This window comes from Carya illinoinensis, chromosome 9 (assembly GCF_018687715.1).
Source record: "Carya illinoinensis cultivar Pawnee chromosome 9, C.illinoinensisPawnee_v1, whole genome shotgun sequence".
Taxonomy (NCBI): Eukaryota; Viridiplantae; Streptophyta; class Magnoliopsida; order Fagales; family Juglandaceae; genus Carya; species Carya illinoinensis.
In genome coordinates this window covers 20717677-20740752 of record NC_056760.1, presented here as the reverse complement: position 1 = coordinate 20740752, position 23076 = coordinate 20717677, and the positions used below count along the sequence as shown (strand labels likewise).

At 35.8% G+C, this 23076-nt stretch overlaps 2 protein-coding genes across 2 annotated transcripts; one reads left to right on the top strand and one right to left on the bottom strand.

Annotated features, from left to right (window-relative positions):
* Window positions 1–85: 85 nt before the first annotated feature.
* Window positions 86–5638, top strand: LOC122276120 (C-factor). Its single transcript, XM_043085611.1, has 6 exons — window positions 86–400; window positions 2782–2934; window positions 3360–3453; window positions 3622–3704; window positions 4681–4834; window positions 5176–5638. The coding sequence occupies exons 1-6, from the start codon at window positions 227–229 to the stop codon at window positions 5409–5411; spliced, it is 894 nt and encodes a 297-aa protein (XP_042941545.1). The 5' UTR covers window positions 86–226; the 3' UTR covers window positions 5412–5638.
* Window positions 5639–5693: 55 nt separating this feature from the next.
* Window positions 5694–9380, bottom strand: LOC122276119 (pentatricopeptide repeat-containing protein At4g20770). The gene has a single exon (XM_043085610.1). The coding sequence runs from the start codon at window positions 9218–9220 to the stop codon at window positions 6860–6862; it is 2361 nt and encodes a 786-aa protein (XP_042941544.1). The 5' UTR covers window positions 9221–9380; the 3' UTR covers window positions 5694–6859.
* Between the last annotated feature and the right edge of the window lie 13696 nt (window positions 9381–23076).

Genomic DNA, 23076 nt, shown 5'->3' with positions numbered 1-23076 from the left:
GCCGTTTGTGCGCCGTTTGCAGCAGGCGACTGCAATAAGCGTTTTTCTATAAAAGAAAAAGGGACGGACAGTAGCACACGAAGTTGAACTAAAGAAACATTAATGGTGGCAGGCTAACAGCCATACAATTTTGCATTTACGCGAGGCGTTCAGCTGAGAACTCCAAATGCATTGTTCTACACCGGGGCCTCTATAGTCTACAGTTTAACGTCAAACAAAGTGCAAAATGAATAAGCTTTTCCTTTTGAACCAGCGGGTGTTTGTGACAACACCGCTGAGCATGAGATCAATATCCCGATGGCGACGGGCTTCCATGTCCTCAATATCTTCTTCTGCTTTGAATTTGGAAGGTGGGGTTTCCATGGTGCAGGGAGCTTCCAGAGGAATTGGCCTTGAATTTGTGAGCTTTCCTTCCACTTCTCTTTACATTTACATTTACATTTTCCTTTCCACTCTTTGGCGTACATGGTTCATATATCTAAGATGGACTGGTCTGTTTCATCCGTAAAGCTTTGCTGGGAATGTTGCATTTTCATGGCACTTCTTAAATTTCGCTTTTTTCCAAAGCTAATCGAAAAGAAGGAGAAATGAAGCTTCTTCCGAAATAAAAAGATTTTCTTTCCATTTCTCTCTGTAAGTGCCTAGGCTATGTTCTGAAAGATGAACCAAATGGGGGTCTCACTGACCTTACGCTACTATTAAATAAATTTGGTAAACGTAAGGGCGTTAAATTTGATAGCTTACCTGTGAATTCAAAGATTTGGTGCATAATTACCATATGTTTGAATGTCCTATAATCTGTAATGGTGATGCCTAGATGCTACCAATACATATAATGGTTATGCTGCTAATTTTGGAAATATTGGGAATAACCAACTATTAACAATTGGAATAGGAAAAAAATTAGGGGTTTCATTTTGAGCCCCGGCTCTTGGGACCTTTTCTGTTATTATTTTTTGGGTGAATGATCTAATATTCAAACCGAGTAAGTAAAAAAAAAAACATACCTGTGTAAGTCAAGCAAATCATAATTGAGGAAAATGGAAATACAACAAGCATCGGCATACCACCAGAAACTTTTCCCAGTATTAAACAGCCCAAGTCAATTACGAATAGAGCAGAATGTTGGCAATTTTCCAGGATCTGATAGAAACAAAACTACATGCATATAGCCAAAATGGTTGATATGGCAAACCCCCATTATAAAAGCCTTTATGATTTCTTGTCTTTTATGTATGGTTGTTTTTGGCCAGCAAGCCAGGCTTTATGGAATAGCAATGTCTCCTAAAAGTGTTTTAAGTGGAAGCAAACTCATAAGTATCCTGATTTAGCAGATCCCTAAACGCTAAATCCTCTACTTTAGGATTTGGAAGCACTTCGGTTGAATTTGATTCTGGTAGCGATTTGAACCAAGTATACCATTTCTCAACATGTGCATTTATCTTGTCAAAGAGAAGTATTTGATTTTATCCTTTTACAATTGTGAGTTTAAGAAAGGCTGCATGCTTTAAACTCTGTTTAAGAAAGGCTGCATGCTTTAAACTCTGATCTAGCTTTCATTAGCATTGTAAAGGTTGGGTGGCAATCCAAAAGCTTTCACCTCTTAAAACAGAGGCTTTAACCCAAGCAACTGATAGAGATCCATATTGAGCAAATAGGGACTACTATATTCTCTTTACAAAGGTTTTAAATCACCAAATCTGCTAAAAATCAAGCCACCCTCCAATTTTGGATTAAACTTTTCAACTAACCTTAGCCCTTGATGCTCTATCTGCAGTACCACGCCACAAAGCACAAAAACTTTGCCCAATATGCTTTATGACATTGGAGAAGAATGAACTTTGAGTATATGTATGTTATCTTCCAATTTTTCATAGTTAAACTTTTATGCTTTGGAGTGTTGATCAAAATATTTCTAAAATAATCATTTTAAGGTTATTTGACGTCAAGTAGTGGGTGTTACTCTATTGGTTCTGTATAGACCTGGAAAAATGTTGCATTCATTGTCTTCTTGTACAACTTTTGTCTACTCCTGGTCTAAGTGTGGCCAATCAACAATAATTGTCTTTGGCACTCTAGAATAAACTTTCAAGCATGTTCTGAACTCTGTTTTAGTGCTTTTGTTGGATTTCCCATTCTTCCAATGAGTCAACTGTAAATTTCTGTTCACAATTTGGTAAGACAATTTTTAGATGTCTATGGGAGGCCACCATTTAGGTTCTTTAGGGCTTGATAGGATTATGACTATTATTATATATAAATAAAATCTTCCACATATGGTTTTTATGGCTAGGTAATGCTTTTACGTAGGGGAAATTATTAAAATATAGTTCTACAGTTATTTTCTTGATTGGAGATTGTTTAAATAGTAGACAGTGCCAAAGTTGAACATACTTAGATATTGAATTTTGCTCTTTTGGTTCTTCCTTTATGTTATGAATTGATTTTGTTTTCAGTGCATGGTCTTAAATTCACAGTACTTAAACAGCCTTGCTGGAGTCGTTTTTAAATAAGTTAGATTTAAAGGTATTTTAGTTGCATTATTGCTACCATAATCTGTAGATGTTAGTGAGAATCATTGTCGTGCTTGTGCTCCCTGCCTAGTGCTTTTCCTGAAACCTCTTGCTCTTCTTTTGGGATTGTTGACATTAAATTGAGATTGAATATAATGAATCATTATAGAGAGAGGCAGAGAGAGAGAGAGGGAGAGGGATTAAAATCGATGATGCTAATTGAAGTAATTCTCTTTGTATGGCATTGACTTGTTTTCTGCTTGCATAGGTTAAGCAGCTGCTGGAGAAGGAAGAGAAAGGGCATGTTATTGCTACTTGCCGCAATCCTGATGCTGCAACTGGGCTTCTGTATCTGAAAAACAAATTTTCTGAACGACTTAGCATTCAACGGTTGGATCTGACCCTTGAGAGCACCATAGAGGTTACATCACTCTTACTCGAAAGGGAGCTAACATTTGCACCTTGATCCATCCAACATGGTTTTTTGCACTTTTTTGGCTTGGCCCTTTTTCACTATCTATAATTTATATACCTTGATTTGGTGGACTAATGAAATCAAATTTTTGCTTGTCCTAATTACCATCATTTGAGTTCAATAGTTGTTTTTGCAATTGAGATTAATGGGAAAGGTATTAGGCCTTTTGTTGGAAATTCAGATAGAAGGATTGAAAAGTTGGAGGCCAATTGAGATAGATATGGAAAGATTGTTTAATTTTGCTCTCTCCAAAGAAAAAGGAAAATGAAAAAAGAAATAAAGGTGGTTGTAAGATTTTCAAAATTTTCCTTTTTTTCAACAAATTTGGTTTTGCTATTTACTTTCTCTCCTCATTTTATGTCACGTTTCAGGCATCTGCAAACTCCATTAGAGAAACATTTGGCTCTTTAAACCTTCTCATTAATGCATCTGGCATTCTTTCAATACCGGATGTACTGCACCCAGGTACTGCTCGTGTCATTGCTTATATCAGGATCTCGAGACTTGTAATGGGTGTTAAAATCTGCAGTATAAGTTCAGATCGTGGACCAGAGCTACGATTCTTGGTGCCTGGAGCTTACTTTTTTCCAATAAATCCTGGCAGTCACTAATATTCTTCGATTTGCAGTACAGAAACAACACTGAGCAAAGTAGAAAAGACATCGTTGCTTCTTGCATATGAAGTTAATGCCGTTGGTCCTACTCTAGTGATCAAGGTATGCTTAATAATTTTTTTTTTGTCACTTGTCTTTAGCTTTGAACAAAGCGGTTTAGCAGAACTGACACCTGCATCCTATTAGGCAAGAAAGTCTTCAAAGTTTGAATGAAATGCTGAATAATGTTTTTTGTAGTGCTTGATTTGATGAGATTAGAATATAGTCCATACTTTCTAGGGGCCACGTCTCATAGGTGGAAAGCCTATAATTTACCTAATCTGTGTGATGCATTACATGTGTCTGGGGTTTAAAGGGGGTAAAAGACAAGTTGTATTTGCAGAGTCTCTGAGATTCCTTGTCAGCTAAAAAATTTGCAACAAGTTTTTGAACCGGAAAAAACTCAGGTAATGATTCGGCCTCTAACCTCCATTTAATCCAGAGAACATTGCAAAGACGATTGCAATGAATGTACTGTGGTATAGATTACCGCCCACTGCTTGTGTTAGTAATATATGCTTAAAATAAGTGTGAAAGAAGGCTTCTTCATGTTATCAGACTGGAAAGATATCTAGATCTAGCATCTCGCCTTCATTATCACTGGACTTCTCCAAGAAATAATTTCTAGATGCTGGAATTGCTTCTTAACAAAACTAGCTCCCAAAACACGGTGGTATTATGTAATCCCCTGATTGAGTATAGGAAGGTGGGAATGGGATCTCAAATTGTTTGGGTGGTTATATATCATATGCAATAAGCATGTTATGAAATGATTGCAATAGGGCTTCCTTTTTCTACTATTTTGTTTGAGCTTTTTTGTAGCTTCTTTAATAAGAGAAATGATTTGTACAAGCTCCAAATAGACAAGCCTCATGCATGCCCTTGTAAAAAAGTGGATCTCACCTTAAAAAAGTGTAAAAACAACTATTCTTTATTAGTGAAACTCACTTTTTTACAAAGGGCTTGTATGGGGCTTGTAGGTAGCATTACTCCTTTAATAATGTGATTAAAGATTGTAGTTTGTTATTTGTACGAGCAGCACATGTGGCCTCTTCTAAAGGTGGGTGGAGGCTCTGGGACTGAAAGGGATGTTGCAGTTGTGGCCAATTTAAGCGCCAGGGTGGGATCCATTGGGGACAATCGCCTTGGGGGCTGGCATTCATACCGATCTTCAAAGACTGCACTTAATCAGCGTATGAATTCTTCATTGAATTCTCACTAGCATAGATTTTCTTGCTCTTAACACTGAGATCATTACTACATGCAATTGATATCTTTCAATTCTGTTTCGTATTGCTATTAAAAATGTTGCACCAGCGGTGCTAATGTCAATGGTTGTGGTATTTTCATATACCTGTTTGAATGCTATACACATGCAGACTGACTCAAGACATGTTATTGAATATATTGGATGCTTCCATTGGTAAAGTTCAATTATATATACCTATCAATCTCCATGTGATTAAACAGATCAAAAGAAACAAATAGTGGTTCGGTTATATTATTATAATTCATTTGCAACTGATGCTTGCAGTGACAAAAACTGTCTCAGTAGAGTTTGCCCGAAGAAAGGATCCAATTATATGCATTTTGTTGCACCCTGGCACAGTGGATACTGATCTCTCTAAGCCATTTCAGAGAAATGTTCCAGAGGGCAAGCTATTTACCAAAGAGTTCTCGGTTCAGAAGCTCCTAGGCATTATCAACAATGCAAAGAGCCACGACAATGGCAAGTTTTTTGCCTGGGATGGTCAGGAAATTCCTTGGTGATCTGTCACATTCATTTAGAATACAAAATATTGACTACTTGAGTTCGGAATTTCTAGATCGATTCTATTTTTTGAGTGAAAGGTTAAATGTTATTTTTTTTATTAATAATGCGAATTATTGACTATGCAATTTCTCCTTTTGTAACCTCCATTGGTTTTTCGGAGACATTTATGTTTTCTACTCTGATGTGAATTCTGTCAGAAAGTATATGGCACTACTTTCCTATTCCCAAGTGCGTTCAAAATCTGAAACTTGTCATTCTTTAGTCCTTACTCTTAGGTGTTGGCAACAACTGTAAAATCTCCACTGTGACATCTACATTATAAAAAATAGGCAGTATACAAGCTCTTAACACCCTCTGAGGCAGAATGCATAATCTCTTGTATCCTTCTCACTCTGGCGCTACTCATTGCCATTTATAAAAGAAAAAAAGCAAGTTCTTAATCGTTTTTCTACAGATAAAAAAGGAGCTTAAGAAGTCATTTTGTTACAACAAACAATGCCTGAATTAGTCTGGATAATTTAGTTTCAACCTTGTTCATCTTGGAAATTAAACGATTTTTATAAGCATGAAATGGATGGCACTGTTACCATCAGGGATGAATAGCATCAGTCCTTGAGGGGAGAAACAGAGACAGAAGAACTTGCTTCACCTGCTGAAACTTGTAGCATCAATCCTTGTCTAAGATTCTGATATAAAACATTGGTGAGAACCAGAAGGATCTTCCCGCCTTCCTTTTGAAGGCCACCACAAGATGTGGTCTTGCCATGGAAGGGTTCTCTTGTGAGGGGAGAGATATCTTTGGTTCAAACCTTTCGAACCTTTCCCATAAATTGGTCTCAACTTGCCTTTGATTGTCCAAAGCGATAGCAGTGAAGAAAAAAATGACCTCCAGGTCATAATTCTCCAAGCGGTAGCGAGTCTCCTCAAAGATGAGCACCAGCAACCTGATGGTACATCCATTGTCTTCTTTTAATGTTCGTATTTATCTGATTCCATCTGTTATCCTTCTACCGTGTCAAGCTTTTATTTGCAAGTTTGAGGGAGAAGTCTTGGGATTCCTGATCTTGTTCAATTACTGCTGAAGCTTTGAATTCTTAATTTAACCGTGAAAACCAATAATCTGTCAACATAAAAATGAAAAAAAAATGTCTTCAGATCAGATCAGATGTAAATGTCTTCCGTAGAGTATTGGATTTGTTTGGGAACAAGGTTTGTTTTTGCACTTTGGTTTGGGGCTCTTTTTGGCTCCTGAAGGTTTTGGTTCCCCAAGGTGTTAGATTGTAATCACGGAATTTCTCTGCAATAATTGAGTGCTTTTTAATAAATCAATGGGATCCATCCTTTGAAAAAAATCTTAATTACAGTCTCTTCCCATCAAATTCGATGAATCCTTCTTGACAAATATCAGGCCTCCTGTAGGAATTTGGACTTTGTACCATCCATTCTAACAAGTTCCCCCGCTTACTGCTTGAACTTCATCCACCTTAAAGGTTTGCACCTCATTCTTATTATCGATCCAACTATAACCTGGTTCCTTAATTACTTGTTTATCACTCATCAGCTCCCTAATAGCCCTCACATCATCCCATCTTCCCAACCCTGAATATATATTTGCCAGAAGCACATAAGGAGTAGGATTCTGAGGGTCCAAGCGGTAAAGTTCCTGTGCCGCTCTTTCTGCTAAGCTCACATTAGCATGAACACGACAAGAACTAAGCAACACCTCCCATAGAACTGGATCATCTTTATATGGCACCTTATCTATAAGCACTTCTGCTTCATCGAACCGGTTAGCTCGCCCCAAAGAATCGATGATGCAAGTGTAGTGGTCCAAGACAGGCTCCACATCATGTTCTAGCTGCATTGAATTGAATATCTCCAAACCCACATCTACCAGTCCTGAATGGCTACAAGCAGTTAAGACAGCAATAAATGTAATATTATCAGGTTTCTGACCAGTAGTAATCATGTCTTTGTAGAGAGAGACAGCGTCATATCCACGTCCATTCTGTGCATACCCATGTATCATTTCATTCCAAGTAACAGTATTTTTACTGTGCATCATATCAAAGAACCGCCGGGCCTCATCCACATCACCACATTTACAATACATATCAATAAGAGCACTACCCACAAAGACGTCACTTACATACCCATCTTTTGCTATCTGAGCGTGAATCTGTCTCCCTTGGGACAAAGAAGATAGTTTCGCACAGCAACTCAGCACAGTAGCATAAGAAAATTGGGTAGGACATATTCCATTTTGTCTCATCTGCTTGAAGAAATTGAAAGCTTCCACTTCTAGAGAATTAAGCGAAAAGCAAGCTATCATTGAGTTCCAACAAACAACATCCAATTCAGGCATATTATAAAATATACACCCTGCCATCTCTGTCTTCCCACATTTAGAGTACATGCCAATTAGTCCACTGGCAACATATATGTCAGTATGAAAGGAAGCCTTCCGTGAGGCAGCATGGACCTGCTTTCCAAACTCCAGTAGCCCCATTGCCGCACATGAACTAAGGATAATGGCCAAAGTAGTCCGATCAGATTGCACACGTTGAAACTGCATTTCCCTAAAGAGTTGTATTGCCTCCTTGTGATTCCCACCCTGGGTATAGCCAGAGAGTATTGCATTCCATGAACTCACACTTGGCTGAGACATGCTATCAAATATTCGACGCCCTGTTTCAATATCGCCAGACTTGATGCATCCTGCAAGCATATTGATATAAGTGACCTCATCTGGCTCAAAACCAGACCATTGCATTCTTTGCAAGTAATCAAAAGCTTTATCACTTTGATATTTCTGGCCATGCCCAGCTATCATAACGTTCCAAGAAACAACACTGGCTTCAGGCAAATGAGCAAAAACCTTCTCGGCACTATCCATGTCCCCATTCTTTGCGTACATATCAAGTAATGAATTATTTAAATGAAGATCTGTCTCGAATCCTAGTTTAATACTGAGGGCATGAGCTTGTTGCCCATGCACATTGGACGAAAGGACGTCGTTCAGATCATCCTGATAGAATTCTCCTGATACCCCTCTACCACAAGCACCTAAAATGCTTGACAACGAGACAGAATCGATACGTATTCCTTTCCTACACATTAGTCTAAACATTTTCAAAGAATCCATAACTCGACCCGTCTGTACCAACCCGCCCACCATGGCTGTAAAAGTGACCTCATTATGTTCGTGCATGTCCCCAAAAACTTGAATTGCATCCTTCATAAGCCCACACTTGGCATACATGCACAACAAAGCATTAACGACATATATATTTTTGTCAAGGCCAATCTTAATAACAAGACCATGACATATCCTACCACGCTCCGAAGCTAACAAGGCGCCGCATCCACTGAATACACTCGCCAACGTGAAATGTGTAGGTACGTATCCTTCCGAGATCATCGCATCATACGCATCCAAGGCTTTCTGTTCCAACCCACTTCGAACGAGTGCGCTAATCAAAGTGTTCCAAGACACGGTGTTTCTTTCCGGCATTTTAACAAACAATGCATAGGCATCCTGTACATTGCCCACTTTACAGTGAACACTCAAGATGGCATTCCAAGAATATACGCCTTTTTGAGGGATTTTATCGAATACCCGGCAAGCGGAATCGATTTTCCCGCACTTAGAGTAAAGCTCGATGAGGCGGTTGGAGAGGAAGGTTTGGGAGGCGAGGCCGTTCCGGAGGAAAAAAGCGTGGAGGATCTTGCCGGCACGATGGGCTTTCTTGTCGATGCAAGCCTGCAAGAGGTTTACCAAGTGGGTAGTGGTCTTGCTTTCCATAGTTAACGAGAGTCGGGTTTTGAAACAAAACTATTTCATTACAGGACCATGCGAACTGTAATCACAGTCACTATCTTCGTATTTTAACGGACATGTTCCAATTTGGTCATGCAGCCGACTCGGACTTGCAATGCTGTACTTAGATACTAGGTCTAGTAACTTTTGCAATTTATTGTTTTTTTAAACTAACCCCTGCGGTACAAGTTATTTATAAATACGATCCTCTCTTTATTAATTTCAACTTAAAACAAGTAGCGCAATTACAAATTGTCGCGCGTCATCTTTATTTATTTATTTATTTTAAATTGAACTTCTTTAAACAATCTAAATAAATTTATATAATATAAACCACTTTTTATTTTAAGAGTTAATTTTTCTTTCGAAAATAAAAAGGCCGTCAATACCACTTGAGTCTTGAGCTACCACCGATGGCCAAAATCGAGTCATTCTATATAGGATGAGATGGCCTAGACGGCTCCACAAGGTGCGGTATATTGTATGCATGATAGAGATGCAAGAAGGATTAACCACTTACCACCTAAATGTTAACCGAGTTTATCGGCAAAACCCTTAATTTTAGAGAATGAGGCGATTTAGAGGAAGTTAGACAAGTTTGTTGGCAAATTCCTTAATTTTATGGATGAGGCGGATTGGATAAGGTGATCTAGTTGTTGTTTCTAAAAATTAAGAATTTTACCAATTTGTTAATTAGTATATTTATTTCATCAAATTTAGGGATTGTTTCCCTTATATTTAGAAGTTTGGATTATTTTGGATTGAGATCTAGATTGGGGGAGGGCCAGCCAAACCCTAGCTCTATTTATTTCGGTTTTGCATTGTATTTTTATTATGCTATTTTTTTTAATGAAAGTTTAAACACTTATTGCCGAGAATTGAGTGCTAACCCGATTTAGTCTTGATTTTCATACTATAACCAATTCGAATCTTGGTGTTGCCCTGAGGTAACCCTTGATTCATCCATCCAACACGACCATAAACACCTAAGCGTGAGCGAGGCTTCCATCATTGGTGCTCTTATTGAGAGGCATTCAACCCATGGAGAGAAAGCCAAAGAGAAAGATCATAGTTAATCGACAACTGACGCATAGGGAGCGGATTGAGAACGTTGAAGCCACTTTGAAGGCACAACAAACCACCACCAATGAACGGCTTAGAAGGATAAAGGAGGTGCTCCACCAATTAGTGAACCAAATAAGGGTACCCGAGAATGGAGGTGGAATGCGCCATAAAAGAAGGGCCGAGAGACACCATAGTCCCAAGGGTTCCGTTGGGTCTAGAAGAAGCCAACACCATGAGAGAGTGGAGGATTCGGATTCATCTAATAAATATTCCTCAAGCTCCGATGAGGAATCAACTTAAGAAAGTGAAAGGGAAGAAGAAAATCGAGGTGAAAGAAGAGGTGTTCATAATTGAAGGCTAAGAGGGGAAGTCATCAAACCTAAGATGGATTTTTCTAAGTTCAATGGTGATGACCTGAGCACATGGGTAAGTAGGGCTGAGCAATACTTTGAGCATAATCATATGGAGGGTCATGCTAAGGTGTCCTATGTTGCTTACTTCCTTAAGAGGGGGCTAACCAATTTTGGCAATGAATGAGGAAGACCTATAGAGCTCAAAAGAGAGAATTGAAATAGTGAAAATTTGTCAATGAGCTCTTAGGGGAGTTCAAACCAACCGAATATATGGACTACCATGAGACTTGTTGAACCCAAGGTTTCAAGTTTCATGTGATTATAAATCTACACATGGATTTTGATGATAACAAATGAATTCAAAGAATAAAGGAGTTTCAAGCTCAAGTTGTCCACACAATGGAGTCAAGCACATCAAAGAACCAAGCATGAGCAAGAAGGAAATAAGTTCACATTAAAGTCATAGAGTAATGTTGTAAATCTCTTAAAATTTGAAATTAGGATTAATGCTCAAAATTAATATTTTATCATAAAGCATTAAAATACATTTTCCACATATGCATGAATTTTTTGAAAATTAAATTTGAAAATTTTGAAAGATGATTGATTGTCATCTTTTACATGTGCATGCCTTGATTAAAGGGTTGAACTTTGAAAATATTAAAGATGATTGATTGTCATCTTTCACATGTGCATGTTTTATTTGAATATTTTCAAAAGTGATTGATGCTTTTTTAGACTTATACAAAAGGTAGATGATTTTGTTTGAAAATTTTGAAAAGTGTGCTCCTTTTGTCATATACAAAAAGTAAAATATTAGGTTTGATTTTTTTGAAAAAGTGAATGATGTTGTTTTTGACATGTGAATCTTTTTTATTTTGAATATGAAGTCTCATATGCCTATAAATAGATCATTTGAGAGCTTCACATTCACAACACCAAGAGCATACAACATTCATTCAAAGCTTTCATTCTCTATTCTCTAAGCATTGAGCCTTAATCCTTGTTCATTTTGAAAGATATAGTTTGCGCTGTATTGTTCTTATTTCACTCATTGAGTAGTATTTTCTGATAATGTACCCATTATCAGCTCTTGTATCAGGAAAAAGAGTGTGTATAACTCTTGTGCGTGTAGAAAGTATTTTACACGGAGAATAGTTGAATCACCACGTGTAAGGTGATTGCAAGTGTAGATAGTATTCTACACGGATCTTTTGTAGCGGTGTTGTTCAAAGGTGTAATAGGTTTCAATTTCCACCTGAAGGAGATTAATAGTGAATTTAGGAATCCTCAAGGGGTAGCTTGAGGCGAGGACGTAGGCAGTGGGGCCGAACCTCGTTAACATACTGAGTTTGCTTCTCTTTTACCCTTACTCTTTATATTTATTGTTATTTCATATTTTGTTTATATTTTATATTATATATTTGATTTATAATTATTATTTTTTTAATACAACTCAATTCACCCCCCCTCTTGTGTTAGTCATCTGGGCAACAATTGGTATCAGAGCTAGTTGACCTGTACTGTTCATACAGGCAGATCACTCATGGGAACTCTCGCTTGTGACTGTGTCACCGAAGCAAGACTCTCCGACCATGAGTGATGGTGCACCGGTAGAGACAGTGGCCGGCTAGTCTGGTAGGTACAATTGTTAGGTGACATAGGTGCTGCCTATGATCAGTAACAATTGGTATCAGAGCTAAGAGTTCTATTATAAGATTAACTATCTTTTGAGTTAAGATCTTATGACTAGCATTTCAGCTTCATTTGGTGAAGGTCAATCTAGCAGTCGGCCTCCACTCTTTTGTGGAGATAATTACTCATTCTGGAAAGTTAGAATGAGAATATTCCTTCAGGCTCAAGGTCGAGAAATCTGGAAATGTATTGTAAATAGACCTTATATTCCAACAAAAGTGGTTGATGGAGTAAAGGTCAAAAAGGAAGAATAAGAGTTTGATCGTGAAGATGATAGACTTTATACTTTGAATTTAACTGCTATGAATTTATTATTTAATGCTCTCAATAGAAATGAGTTTAATAGAATAATGACTTGTGTTACGGCAAAAGAAATTTGGGATAACTTGGAAGTTACTTATGAAGGAACTTCGCAAGTCAAAGAATCAAAAATTTATATTCTTACTCATGAATATGAAATGTTTAAGATGAATGATGATGAATCTATTTCTAGTATGCACACTCGTTTTACTAACATCATAAACAGCTTGACAGCTCTTGGCAAAATTTATTCCAAAGTGGAGATAATAAGAAAAATTCTCAACTCTCTACAAAAACGCTGGGAATCAAAAGTGACAGCGATTCTTGAAGCTAGAGACCTCAAGAAGCTTAAAGTGAATGAACTCATCGGGTCACTTATCACCCATGAGTACACATTGAAAAGAGGAGAAGAAGAATGAAAGCCAAAGAAGAGCTTGGCACTTAAAGTTATTTCTCATGAAAGTGAAAGTGATGAAGATGAGGAAAATGAAGACGAGGAAAGTGAAGACAAAGATGAAGAAGTTGCGATGATAACAAGAAAAATTCAGAGGTTCTTAAAGAAAAATAAAATTTCTCCGAGGAAATCTTTCAAAAAGTTTTCCAAAAAAGATTCAGGTAAAAATGACACTTTAATTTGTTATAAATGTAATAAGCCTGGTCATATCAAGCCAGATTGTCCTCTGCTAAAGAAAGATCGAAACAATGGCAAGAAAGCAATGAAAGCTACATGGGATGATGATTCAAGTAGCTCAGATAGTGAAGCAAGCAATGGAGAATCAACAAATCTTTGTCTTATGGCTAAAGATGACATAGAGGTAACAAATCTTGATAATATTGAAGATCCTTCATATGAAGAATTGCAAAATGTTTTAGAAGAGGTTTATGAGGAATTTGAAAAATTGGGTATCAAATATACTGCTTTGAAAAAGAAAAATTTTTCTTTAACAAATGAAATTGATATTTTAAGAAAAGAAAATATCATTTTGAAAGATAAAAATCTTGAATTGAATAAGAAGAAAACCGATTTAGAAAATATTGTTGAAAACTTTACGAATGGAAAAAGAAATTTTAAAAAACTTCTTGGTAGTCAAAGATGTGTTTTTGACAAGGCAGGCTTGGGATATATGCCAAAACAAAAATACAAATATTATAAAAATTTCTTTGATAATCCTTCTATATCAAAAACCAATAATCAAAATTCTTTTCATAAAAATAATTTTGTCAAAAAAAGATATTATTATAATCATTCAAGTTCTTCATATATGTCACATGCTATTTGCAATTTCTGTAATAGAAATGGTCATAATTATCATACTTGTCCTATTAGAAGAAATCATGCAATGACTGTTAGGGCCATATGGGTACCTAAAAATCTTGTTTATTCTAATACTAATAAATAAAGGACCCAAAGAACTTGGGTACCAAGAAAAATCATTTTAATTGTTTTTATAGGTATGCATGAAGTCATCCACAAGCAAAAACAAATGGTTTTTAGATAGTGGATGTTCAAGACACATAACGGGAGACAAGACTAAGTTTTTTGATATTAGATCTAAAGAAGAAGGACACGTGACATTTGGAGACAACTCGAAAGGGAAGATCTTGGGAATAGGTAAAATTGGTAATGAATCTTCTCTCATAATTGAAGATGTTCTACTTGTTGAAGGTCTAAAACATAATCTTTTAAGCATAAGTCAATTATGTGATAAAGGATTTACAGTTACTTTCAAAATGGATAAGTGCATTATTTTGAATGATCATGATTGTAATATTTGTTTTATTACTTTTAGAAACAATAATGATTATACAATCGATTTTGAAGAAATTACCTCACAAGATGTTATTTGCTTTTCAGTTCAAAATGAAACTAATCGGTTATAGCATAGAAGATTAGGTCATGCCAACATGGAACTTATTTTCAAACTTTCAAAAAATGATCTTGTGAGAGGTTTACCAAAAAAAAATTTTCTTAAAGACAAAATTTGTGATGCATGTCAATTTGGTAAACAAACAAAAACTTCTTTTAAAACTAAGAAACATATTTCCACTACTAGACCATTGCAACTAATACATATGGATCTTTTTGGACCAAATAGAGTTGCAAGTCTAGGAGGAAAATATTATGCATTTGTTATTGTTGATGATTTCTCTAGATATACTTGGGTCATCTTTCTTGCTCATAAAGATGAGGCACATAATGCCTTTACCAAGTTATGCAAGAGAATTCAAAATGAAAATGACTATACTATTTCAAGTATCTGAAGTGATAGGGGAAAAGAATTTGTTAATAAAAATATTGAAACATTTTGTGATGAAAATGTTTTGTGCATAATTTTTCTGCTCCTCGAACTCCTCAACAAAATGGGGTAGTAGAGAGGAAAAATAGATCTCTTCAAGAAATGGCAAGAACAATACTCAATGAGAACAACTTGCCTAGTTATTTTTTGGCTAAAGCGGTAAGTACTGCATGTTATGTTATAAATAGAGTTATGCTAAGGTCTAAATTAGATAAAACCCCCTATGAGCTTTGGAATGAGAAAAAGCCCAACATTGGTTACTTTCATGTATTTGGATGCAAATGTTTTATTTTGAATGACAGGGATAATTTAGGCAAGTTTGATGCAAAATCTGATGAAAGTATCTTTTTCGGGTATTCTACTAATAGTAAAGCTTATAGAGTATTCAATAAAAAGACTTTGACTGTACAAGAATCTATGCATGTAGTATTTAATGAATCTAATTCTCCACTCTCCAAGAAATCTATTGATGAAGAAACATGAGGTATAAATAATACGGAAAGTCTCAATCTCAACAAAGAGAAAACAATAGAGGAAGTTCAACATGGAGCTATCAGGAAAGATCATCAAATTTTAATACAAGATGCAATCAAACAGTGGAAATTTGTGAAAGATCATCCAGTGAAACAAATTTTGGGAGAACCTTCACAAGGTGTAAGTACTCGATCATCTCCTAGAAATATTTGCAATCATACTGCTTTTCTATCTCAAATTGAGCCCAAAAATATTGATGTCGCACTTCTTGATGAATCTTGGATTTTAGCTATGCAAGAAGAGCTGAATCAATTTGAAAGAAATGATGTTTTAACACTTGTTCCTAGACCCAAAAATCATACTATTATTGGAACAAAATGGGTTTTTAGAAACAAGAAAGATGAGTCCGGAGTCATTACTAGAAATAAGATTCGACTTGTAGCCCAAGGTTTTAATCAAGAAGAAGGAATCGATTATGATGAGACATATGCACCAGTCGCAAGATTAGAAGCTATTCGAATGCTACTTGCATATGCTTGTTATAAAGATTTCAAACTTTTTCAAATGGATGTTAAAAGTGCTTTCTTAAATGGTTTTTATAAATGAAGAGGTATATGTTAAGCAACCTCCAGGTTTTGAAAATCATATTTCTCCAAATCATGTTTTCAAACTCACAAAAGCACTATATAGACTTAAACAAGCTCCTAGAACTTGGTACGAGAGACTCAGTAGTTTCTTGATTGAAAAAGGTTTTTCAATAAGGAAAAATTGACACAACTCTTTTCATTAAATATGAAAATGATGATATTCTTTTGATTCAGATTTATGTTGATGATATAACATTCGGTGCTACTAATGAAAATATGTGTCAAGTTTTTGCTAAGACTGTGCATGAAGAATTTGAGATGAGCATGATGGGAGAACTTACATTCTTTCTCGGATTGCAAATTAAGCAAGCAAAAAGTGAGACATTCATCAATCAATCAAAATATATTAAGGAATTACTGAAGAAGTTTGGGATGGAAAATGCTAAGGAAATTGGAACGCCAATGAGCCCATCAACTAAACTTGATAAAGATGAATCCGGTAAGCCAGTTGGCTCGAAGATATATCGAGGTATGATTGGTAGCTTATTATATTTAACAGCCAGTAGACCATATATTATGTTTAGTGTGTGCTTATGTGCACGCTTTCAATCATCTCCAAAAGAATCACATTTAATTGCAGTTAAGCGCATTCTTAGATATCTTAGTGGTACAATTAACCTAGGGTTATGGTACCCTAAGCACACATCTTTCGATCTAATTAGCTACACAGATGCAGATTATGCTGGCTGTAAAATAGATCGAAAAAGCACTAGTGGAGTATGTCATTTCTTAGGTCATGCACTAGTTTCCTGGTTTAGTAAAAAACAAAATTCTGTTGCACTATCTACTGCTGAGACAGAATATGTTGCTGCTGGTAGTTGTTGTGCTCAAGTTCTCTATATGAAGCAACAACTTGAAGATTTTAAACTCACGTATAATCAGATTCCAATCAAATGTAATAATACAAGTGCTATAAATCTTTCAAACAACCCAATACAACATTCTAGAACTAAGCATATTGAAATAAGATATCATTTTCTTCGAAATCATGTGCAGAAAGGCGATATAGTACTAGAATTCACAAACACACACGATCAGTTAGCAGATATTTTCACAAAACCTTTACCAGAAGATAGATTATGTATGATCAGAAAAGAAATAGGTATGATGCATGCTATGAATATCTCTTAAAAGATAGACTAGAGTCAATAAAAATAGAGATAGATTTTTTAAATACTTTTACATAAACTTGAGATTCTTAACCTCATGTTTGAGACGCTCATTCTCTTCATACAATATCATGCCATTCTTATCCTTGGGAACCGGCAAGCAGAATGAAGAATCTAATAAAGATTTCAACTGTTTATTCTTCTGCCGAATGATTCCTTCCCTTGTGTGAGACTCTTGAACAATTCGTTAAGGTACAACAATTTGTTCTTTGAGCTTTTCAACTTTATGATTTTTGGTTTGTAGCCGCTGAGAAAAAGCAACAATAGAGGAAGAGTAGCGAGTCCCAAGACTCACCAAGTCATAAATTGCATCAGAATCTGACTTATTAGTCAGATTATTATTTTCTTGCTACAACATGACACCAATGGCAGCTGCAGAAAGGACAAGAGGTTGAGATGCAGAATGCCTCATGGATGGATCTAGAGAAATGTTAGAAGAATGAGCCATTGAGAAAAGAATAGAAGGCTTAAAACGAAAATGTTGAAGGAATGCATATGAGTTATAGAGATGAAAAGAAAACTTCATGCGGATTGGATAAACTTCAGGACTGATTTTATAGAGATAGCATAAAGAATAAGACAAACTATTGTCTCTTCAAATCTTATTTAGTCAAAAGAAATACAAGATATGCTGGACACACATTGTCAAAAGTTTTCTTACTAAGCCAGCGAGATTAACAGTAGATTATCCTTATTTTTTTAGTAAACAATGAACCTCTGCTATTATCTGCCGATGTTGACCTTGTATCTGAACCCTTTCTTGTTCCAGCTCCTCTATTCGTGGTTGCAGATCATGAGCATACCAATTTGCAAATTTTTTTCAACTCTTGATTTTCTTGCTTTAGCCTTTTATTCTCACTATCCTTATTAGCAAGCTTCTGTCGTAACTTAGATATTTGCATGTTAAGATGATCAATCTCACTCACCCTCACCATTACCCTCCGAGACATGATCGTAACAGAGGCAGCATATTGACTACTGAACATTCTTGATTCTGCAATAATCTCAGAATCAGCCTTACGAGAAAAACGGTTCTCTACTCCTATCATAGTATTGACGGCCTCAGGAGAGAAGATTGATGATTGATGTGTCAAGGGTTCCTGATTCAAGTCTGGAACATTAGTGGAAGAGAATTGCTCAGCCATTCTATCGTTGTGGAAAAACAGAACTTAGGTCAAGAAGCGATGTATTTTTTTGGCATCCGATAGATGAAAATGCTCATTTTTTTATAGAAACTCAGAGCCTTCAATCACGTTTGTCAACAACATCAGGCGATTGTTTAAATCTCCAGCCGCACTAAATTCATAGAGTTAGGCCTTGAGACTTTGCAGTATTTGTTGGGTCACGGACGGTTCCTTTTTCAACTATCTACAGTGACTATTAAACACATCGTTTTCTTCATTCCATTTACTTGCTACCGATCCTTTTTAATGATGCCAAAAGAGGGAAAAGTTTTAGACTAAAACATTAACATTGTTTAAATTGCTAAACTTGTTATATATGCTTGGAATTATATTTATATTTTTGCTTGAAAAACTAACGCATATTTTCAGGGGGAGCTTAAGTATTAATACAGGTTTCAAGTTCTATCAAGTATTTGTTATCATAAAAAACGGGGAGATTGTTGAACCCAAGGTTTCAAGTTTCATGTGATTATAAATCTACACATGGATTTTGATGATAACAAATGAATTCAAAGAATAAAGGAGTTTCAAGCTCAAGTTGTCCACACAATGGAATCAAGCACATCAAAGAACCAAGTATGAGCAAGAAGGAAACAAGTTCACATTAAAGTCATAGAGTAATGTTATAAATCTCTTAAAATTTGAAATTAGGATTAATGCTCAAAATTAATATTTTATCATAAAGCATATTAAAATATATTTTCTACATGTGCATGAATTTTTTGAAAATTAAATTTGAAAATTTTGAAAGATGATTGATTGTCATCTTTTACATGTGCATGCCTTGATTAAAGGGTTGAACTTTGAAAATATTAAAGATGATTGATTGTCATCTTTCACATGTGCATATTTTATTTGAATATTTTCAAAAGTGATTGATGTTGTTTTAGACTTATACAAAAGGTAGATGATTTTGTTTGAAAAATTTGAAAAGTAAAGTGTGCTCCTTTTGTCATATACAAAAAGTAAAATATTAGGTTTGATTTTTTTGAAAAAGTGAATGATGTTGTTTTTGACATGTGAATCTTTTTTAATTTGAATATGAAGTCTCATATGCCTATAAATAGATCATTTGAGAGCTTCACATTAACAACACCAAGAGTATACAACATTGATTCAAAACTTTCATTCTCTCTTCTCTAAGCATCGAGCCTTAATCCTTGTTCATTTTGAGAGATATAGTTGCACTGTATTGTTCTTATTTCACTCATTGAGGAGTGTTTTCTGATAACCTACCCACTATCAGCTCTTGTATCAGAAAAAGGGTGTGTATAACCCTTGTGCGTGTAGAAAGTATTCTACACGGGGAATAGTTGAATCAGCACGTGTAAGGTGATTGCAAGTGTAGATGGTGTTCTACACGGATCCTTTGTAGCGGTGTTGTTCAAAGGTGTAATAGGTTTCTATCTCTACCTGAAGGAGATTGAATAGTGAATTTGGGAATCCTCAAGGGGTAGCTTGAGGCGAGGACGTAGGCAGTGGGGCCGAACCTCGTTAACATACTGAGTTTGCTTCTCTCTTACCCTTACTCTTTATATTTATTGTTATTTCATATTTTGTTTATATTTTATATTATATATTTGATTTATAATTGTTATTTTTTTAATACAACTCAATTCACCTCCCCTCTTGTGTTAGTCATCTGGGCAACAATCTTTCAAAGATCTTGCAAACCAAATCTTTAATGGATTATCAAAAGGAATTCGAATACTTGTCTACAAGGATACATGGGTGGTTGGAAAAAACCCTTATTAGAACTTTTGTGAGAGGCTTGAAGAGTGAATTTGCGGTGGAGGTAAGGCTTAAGAAGTCAAAAACCTTGATGCAAGCCTTGGAAGTTGCACGGATTAAAGAGGATTAACTCCAAGATTTGAGGAAGAATAGCCGCTTTGAGGTAAGGAAACCACCCCCAATGATTTCCAAATTTGGTGCAAATAAAACTTTTAGCAAGGACTTTTAACTGGGAGGCCCTAGTGGAGGTGCATCAAATAGAGTCAAACCACTACTTGTGGGCGTGAAGAGGCTATCATGGGAAGAGATGCAACAACGAAGGAAAAATGGGTTTTGTTTCAATTGTAATGAGATGTTCACAATGGGCCACAAATGCAAGGTGAAACAGATTTTTCTCAATAAGATGGAGTCGGAAGAAGATGAAGACTTAGGGGAGGAAGAGCAAGGAGCAATTTCCGGAGCTTGACCTTGAGGACAAGGTCGGTCTTGAAGGGGGGGACTGATGGAGATGCAAGAAGGACCAACCACTTAATTACCACCTAGATGTTGACTGATTTTGTTGGCAAATCTCTTGATTTTAGGGGATGAGGCGATTTAGAAGAAGTTGGACAAGTTTGTTCGCAAATTCATTGATTTTAGGGATGAGGCTGATTTGAGGAAGTGATTGAGTTGTTGCTTCTAAAAATTAGGGATTTTACTAATTTGTTAATTAGTAGATTTATTTCATTAAATCTAGGGATTGTTTCTTTTAGATTTTGGAGTTTGAATTATTTTGAATTAAGATCTAGATTGGGAGAGGGCTAGCCGAACCCTAGTTCTATTTATTTTGATTTTGTATTGTATTTTCATTATGCTATTTTTTTGAATGAAAGTTTCATCTCTTATTTTCTAAAATTGAGTGTTAGGCCAAGTTAGTCTTGATTTTCATACTCCAACCAATTCGGATATTGGTGTTGCCCTGAGGTAACCCTTAATTCATCCATCCAACACGACTGTAAACATCTAAGTGCGAGCAAGGCTTCCATCAATGCGTCATGGCTCCACCTTGGCCACCATGGTGTAGCGCAGCTTTGATGATCAAAACATAGTCATTGACGATGGTTGGGGTGGCAAATACCACAAGAAGTTACATTTTTTTAAAATTCCTATTTAAGTAAAAATGATTTTATTATAAAAAAATTTATATTCAAAATTTAAAATATGTTTAATTTATTCTTTAGAAAAGTTAAGTTTGACATGTGGCAGCTACAGTTCACATATTTCTCATCTCATTTTATCTCATCTCATCATCCAAACGAGTCCTAAGTATCGATGTGGTAAAACAAGTGTGGGAAAATCCCATGACAAGTTACCTGCTCACATTCTTTCAAGGAAGCTCAATGTCCCTAAAATGAGTGCTGCCACAAATGAATAACATAAAAGTAATCTTACAAACTCATGTGACTTCATTTGATCTGTTAGATCTACTTTATAATAAAAGTAATTTTATAATCTGACAAACCACATCAAACTACATCAGATTGTAGAATTATTTTTATGTAATCTCTTTATGGTTGGAATATTTCTCCACAAAATTCCCTCAAACTTTGGAATACAAACAATTTTTGCCATATGTAAACTCTTGCTTACAAACTCTATCTCCTATATTTTGTAACTCACTACAACTCCTAGATAAACTCTCTTGAAAGGCTTTTGAATTAACCTCGATAAAATCCGTAAGATGTGAATCTCTTTTGCACAAAACGTCTACACTTTATTGACTTGCAACTATAGATTTTAATGCAAATTCTTTCTGCACCCACAACAATCAAAAGAAATTGTAAGTAACTTCATGAATAGTCTGAAAATTAGTTACGACCAATGGTCATTTGATCTAATCACAATCCAAACAATGTTCCCACAATATTTTCAATATATTTATCAAATCCCAAACAATTAAATCATGAAAGATTTTAAAGATCTTTCTTTTTTCTAATATAATGTCGATTATAGAGAATGAATTTCTTTGTGCTATTACAAATTGTAACCCTGGTTAATTGTACGTAATAACTAGAGTATTTGACTGTGTGTTTGGTTTATTTATATATATATATATATATATACATACTAGGATTTATTATTATTGGAACTTGGTCTAAGTTAGAAGAAGGCTAGGAATCTAAGCCTTTAGAGGTTTTGGTATATGAGTTTCTAGGAATTTGGAGTGAGATAAAAATAATATGGGTTAGAAACTAGCCTAGAAGCCCAAACCATGACTCAAGCATTGACTTGTTGCTAGGGTAACACTGACGTAATGTATGGAATAGGCAGTGCTGCATATCCAATAGACTCACCATCTTATAAATACTCCTCTTTCTCCTTCACAATCACTTTCCAAAGGTCTCGACCGTTTCACATCCTTTGTCTTCTTCCTGCCCTTTTGTCTTTGTGCTACTGAAATTCGTGAATCTTGGCTCAGCCTCATGAGGAAGAATGCCATTTCCAAGTTGTGGGAGTTGTGCTAAGTCACCATTTTCAAACATCATTGAGAGCTTGTTTATATTCCCTTTCTAGACAATTGGTAAAGTCCTTTTTTTTTTTGTTGTTGTCATAGTAGCACTCATTATCCATGTTTCACAGACTCTATTTATTAGTAAAAAAAAAAGTGGAGGATAAGGGTTGTCATAATATACCCTTGCCATATTGAGTCACTACAACCATGCAATCAAGGGTCGCCAACCGCCACTTAACTACCCTGTGACGCCCCCAAATCCCACGTATGGACACGGGAAAATCGAGACGTTCGGATGATGACATCACGGGTCACTACCCTATCGCCAAGTGCCAAGTGTGTGTACATACAACAAGTGTGCAAATAAAAACACGCAGTGGATAACAAAAGTCTCATAACTAAGTACCAGAATTTTTCTTTGTTTAATACAAAACC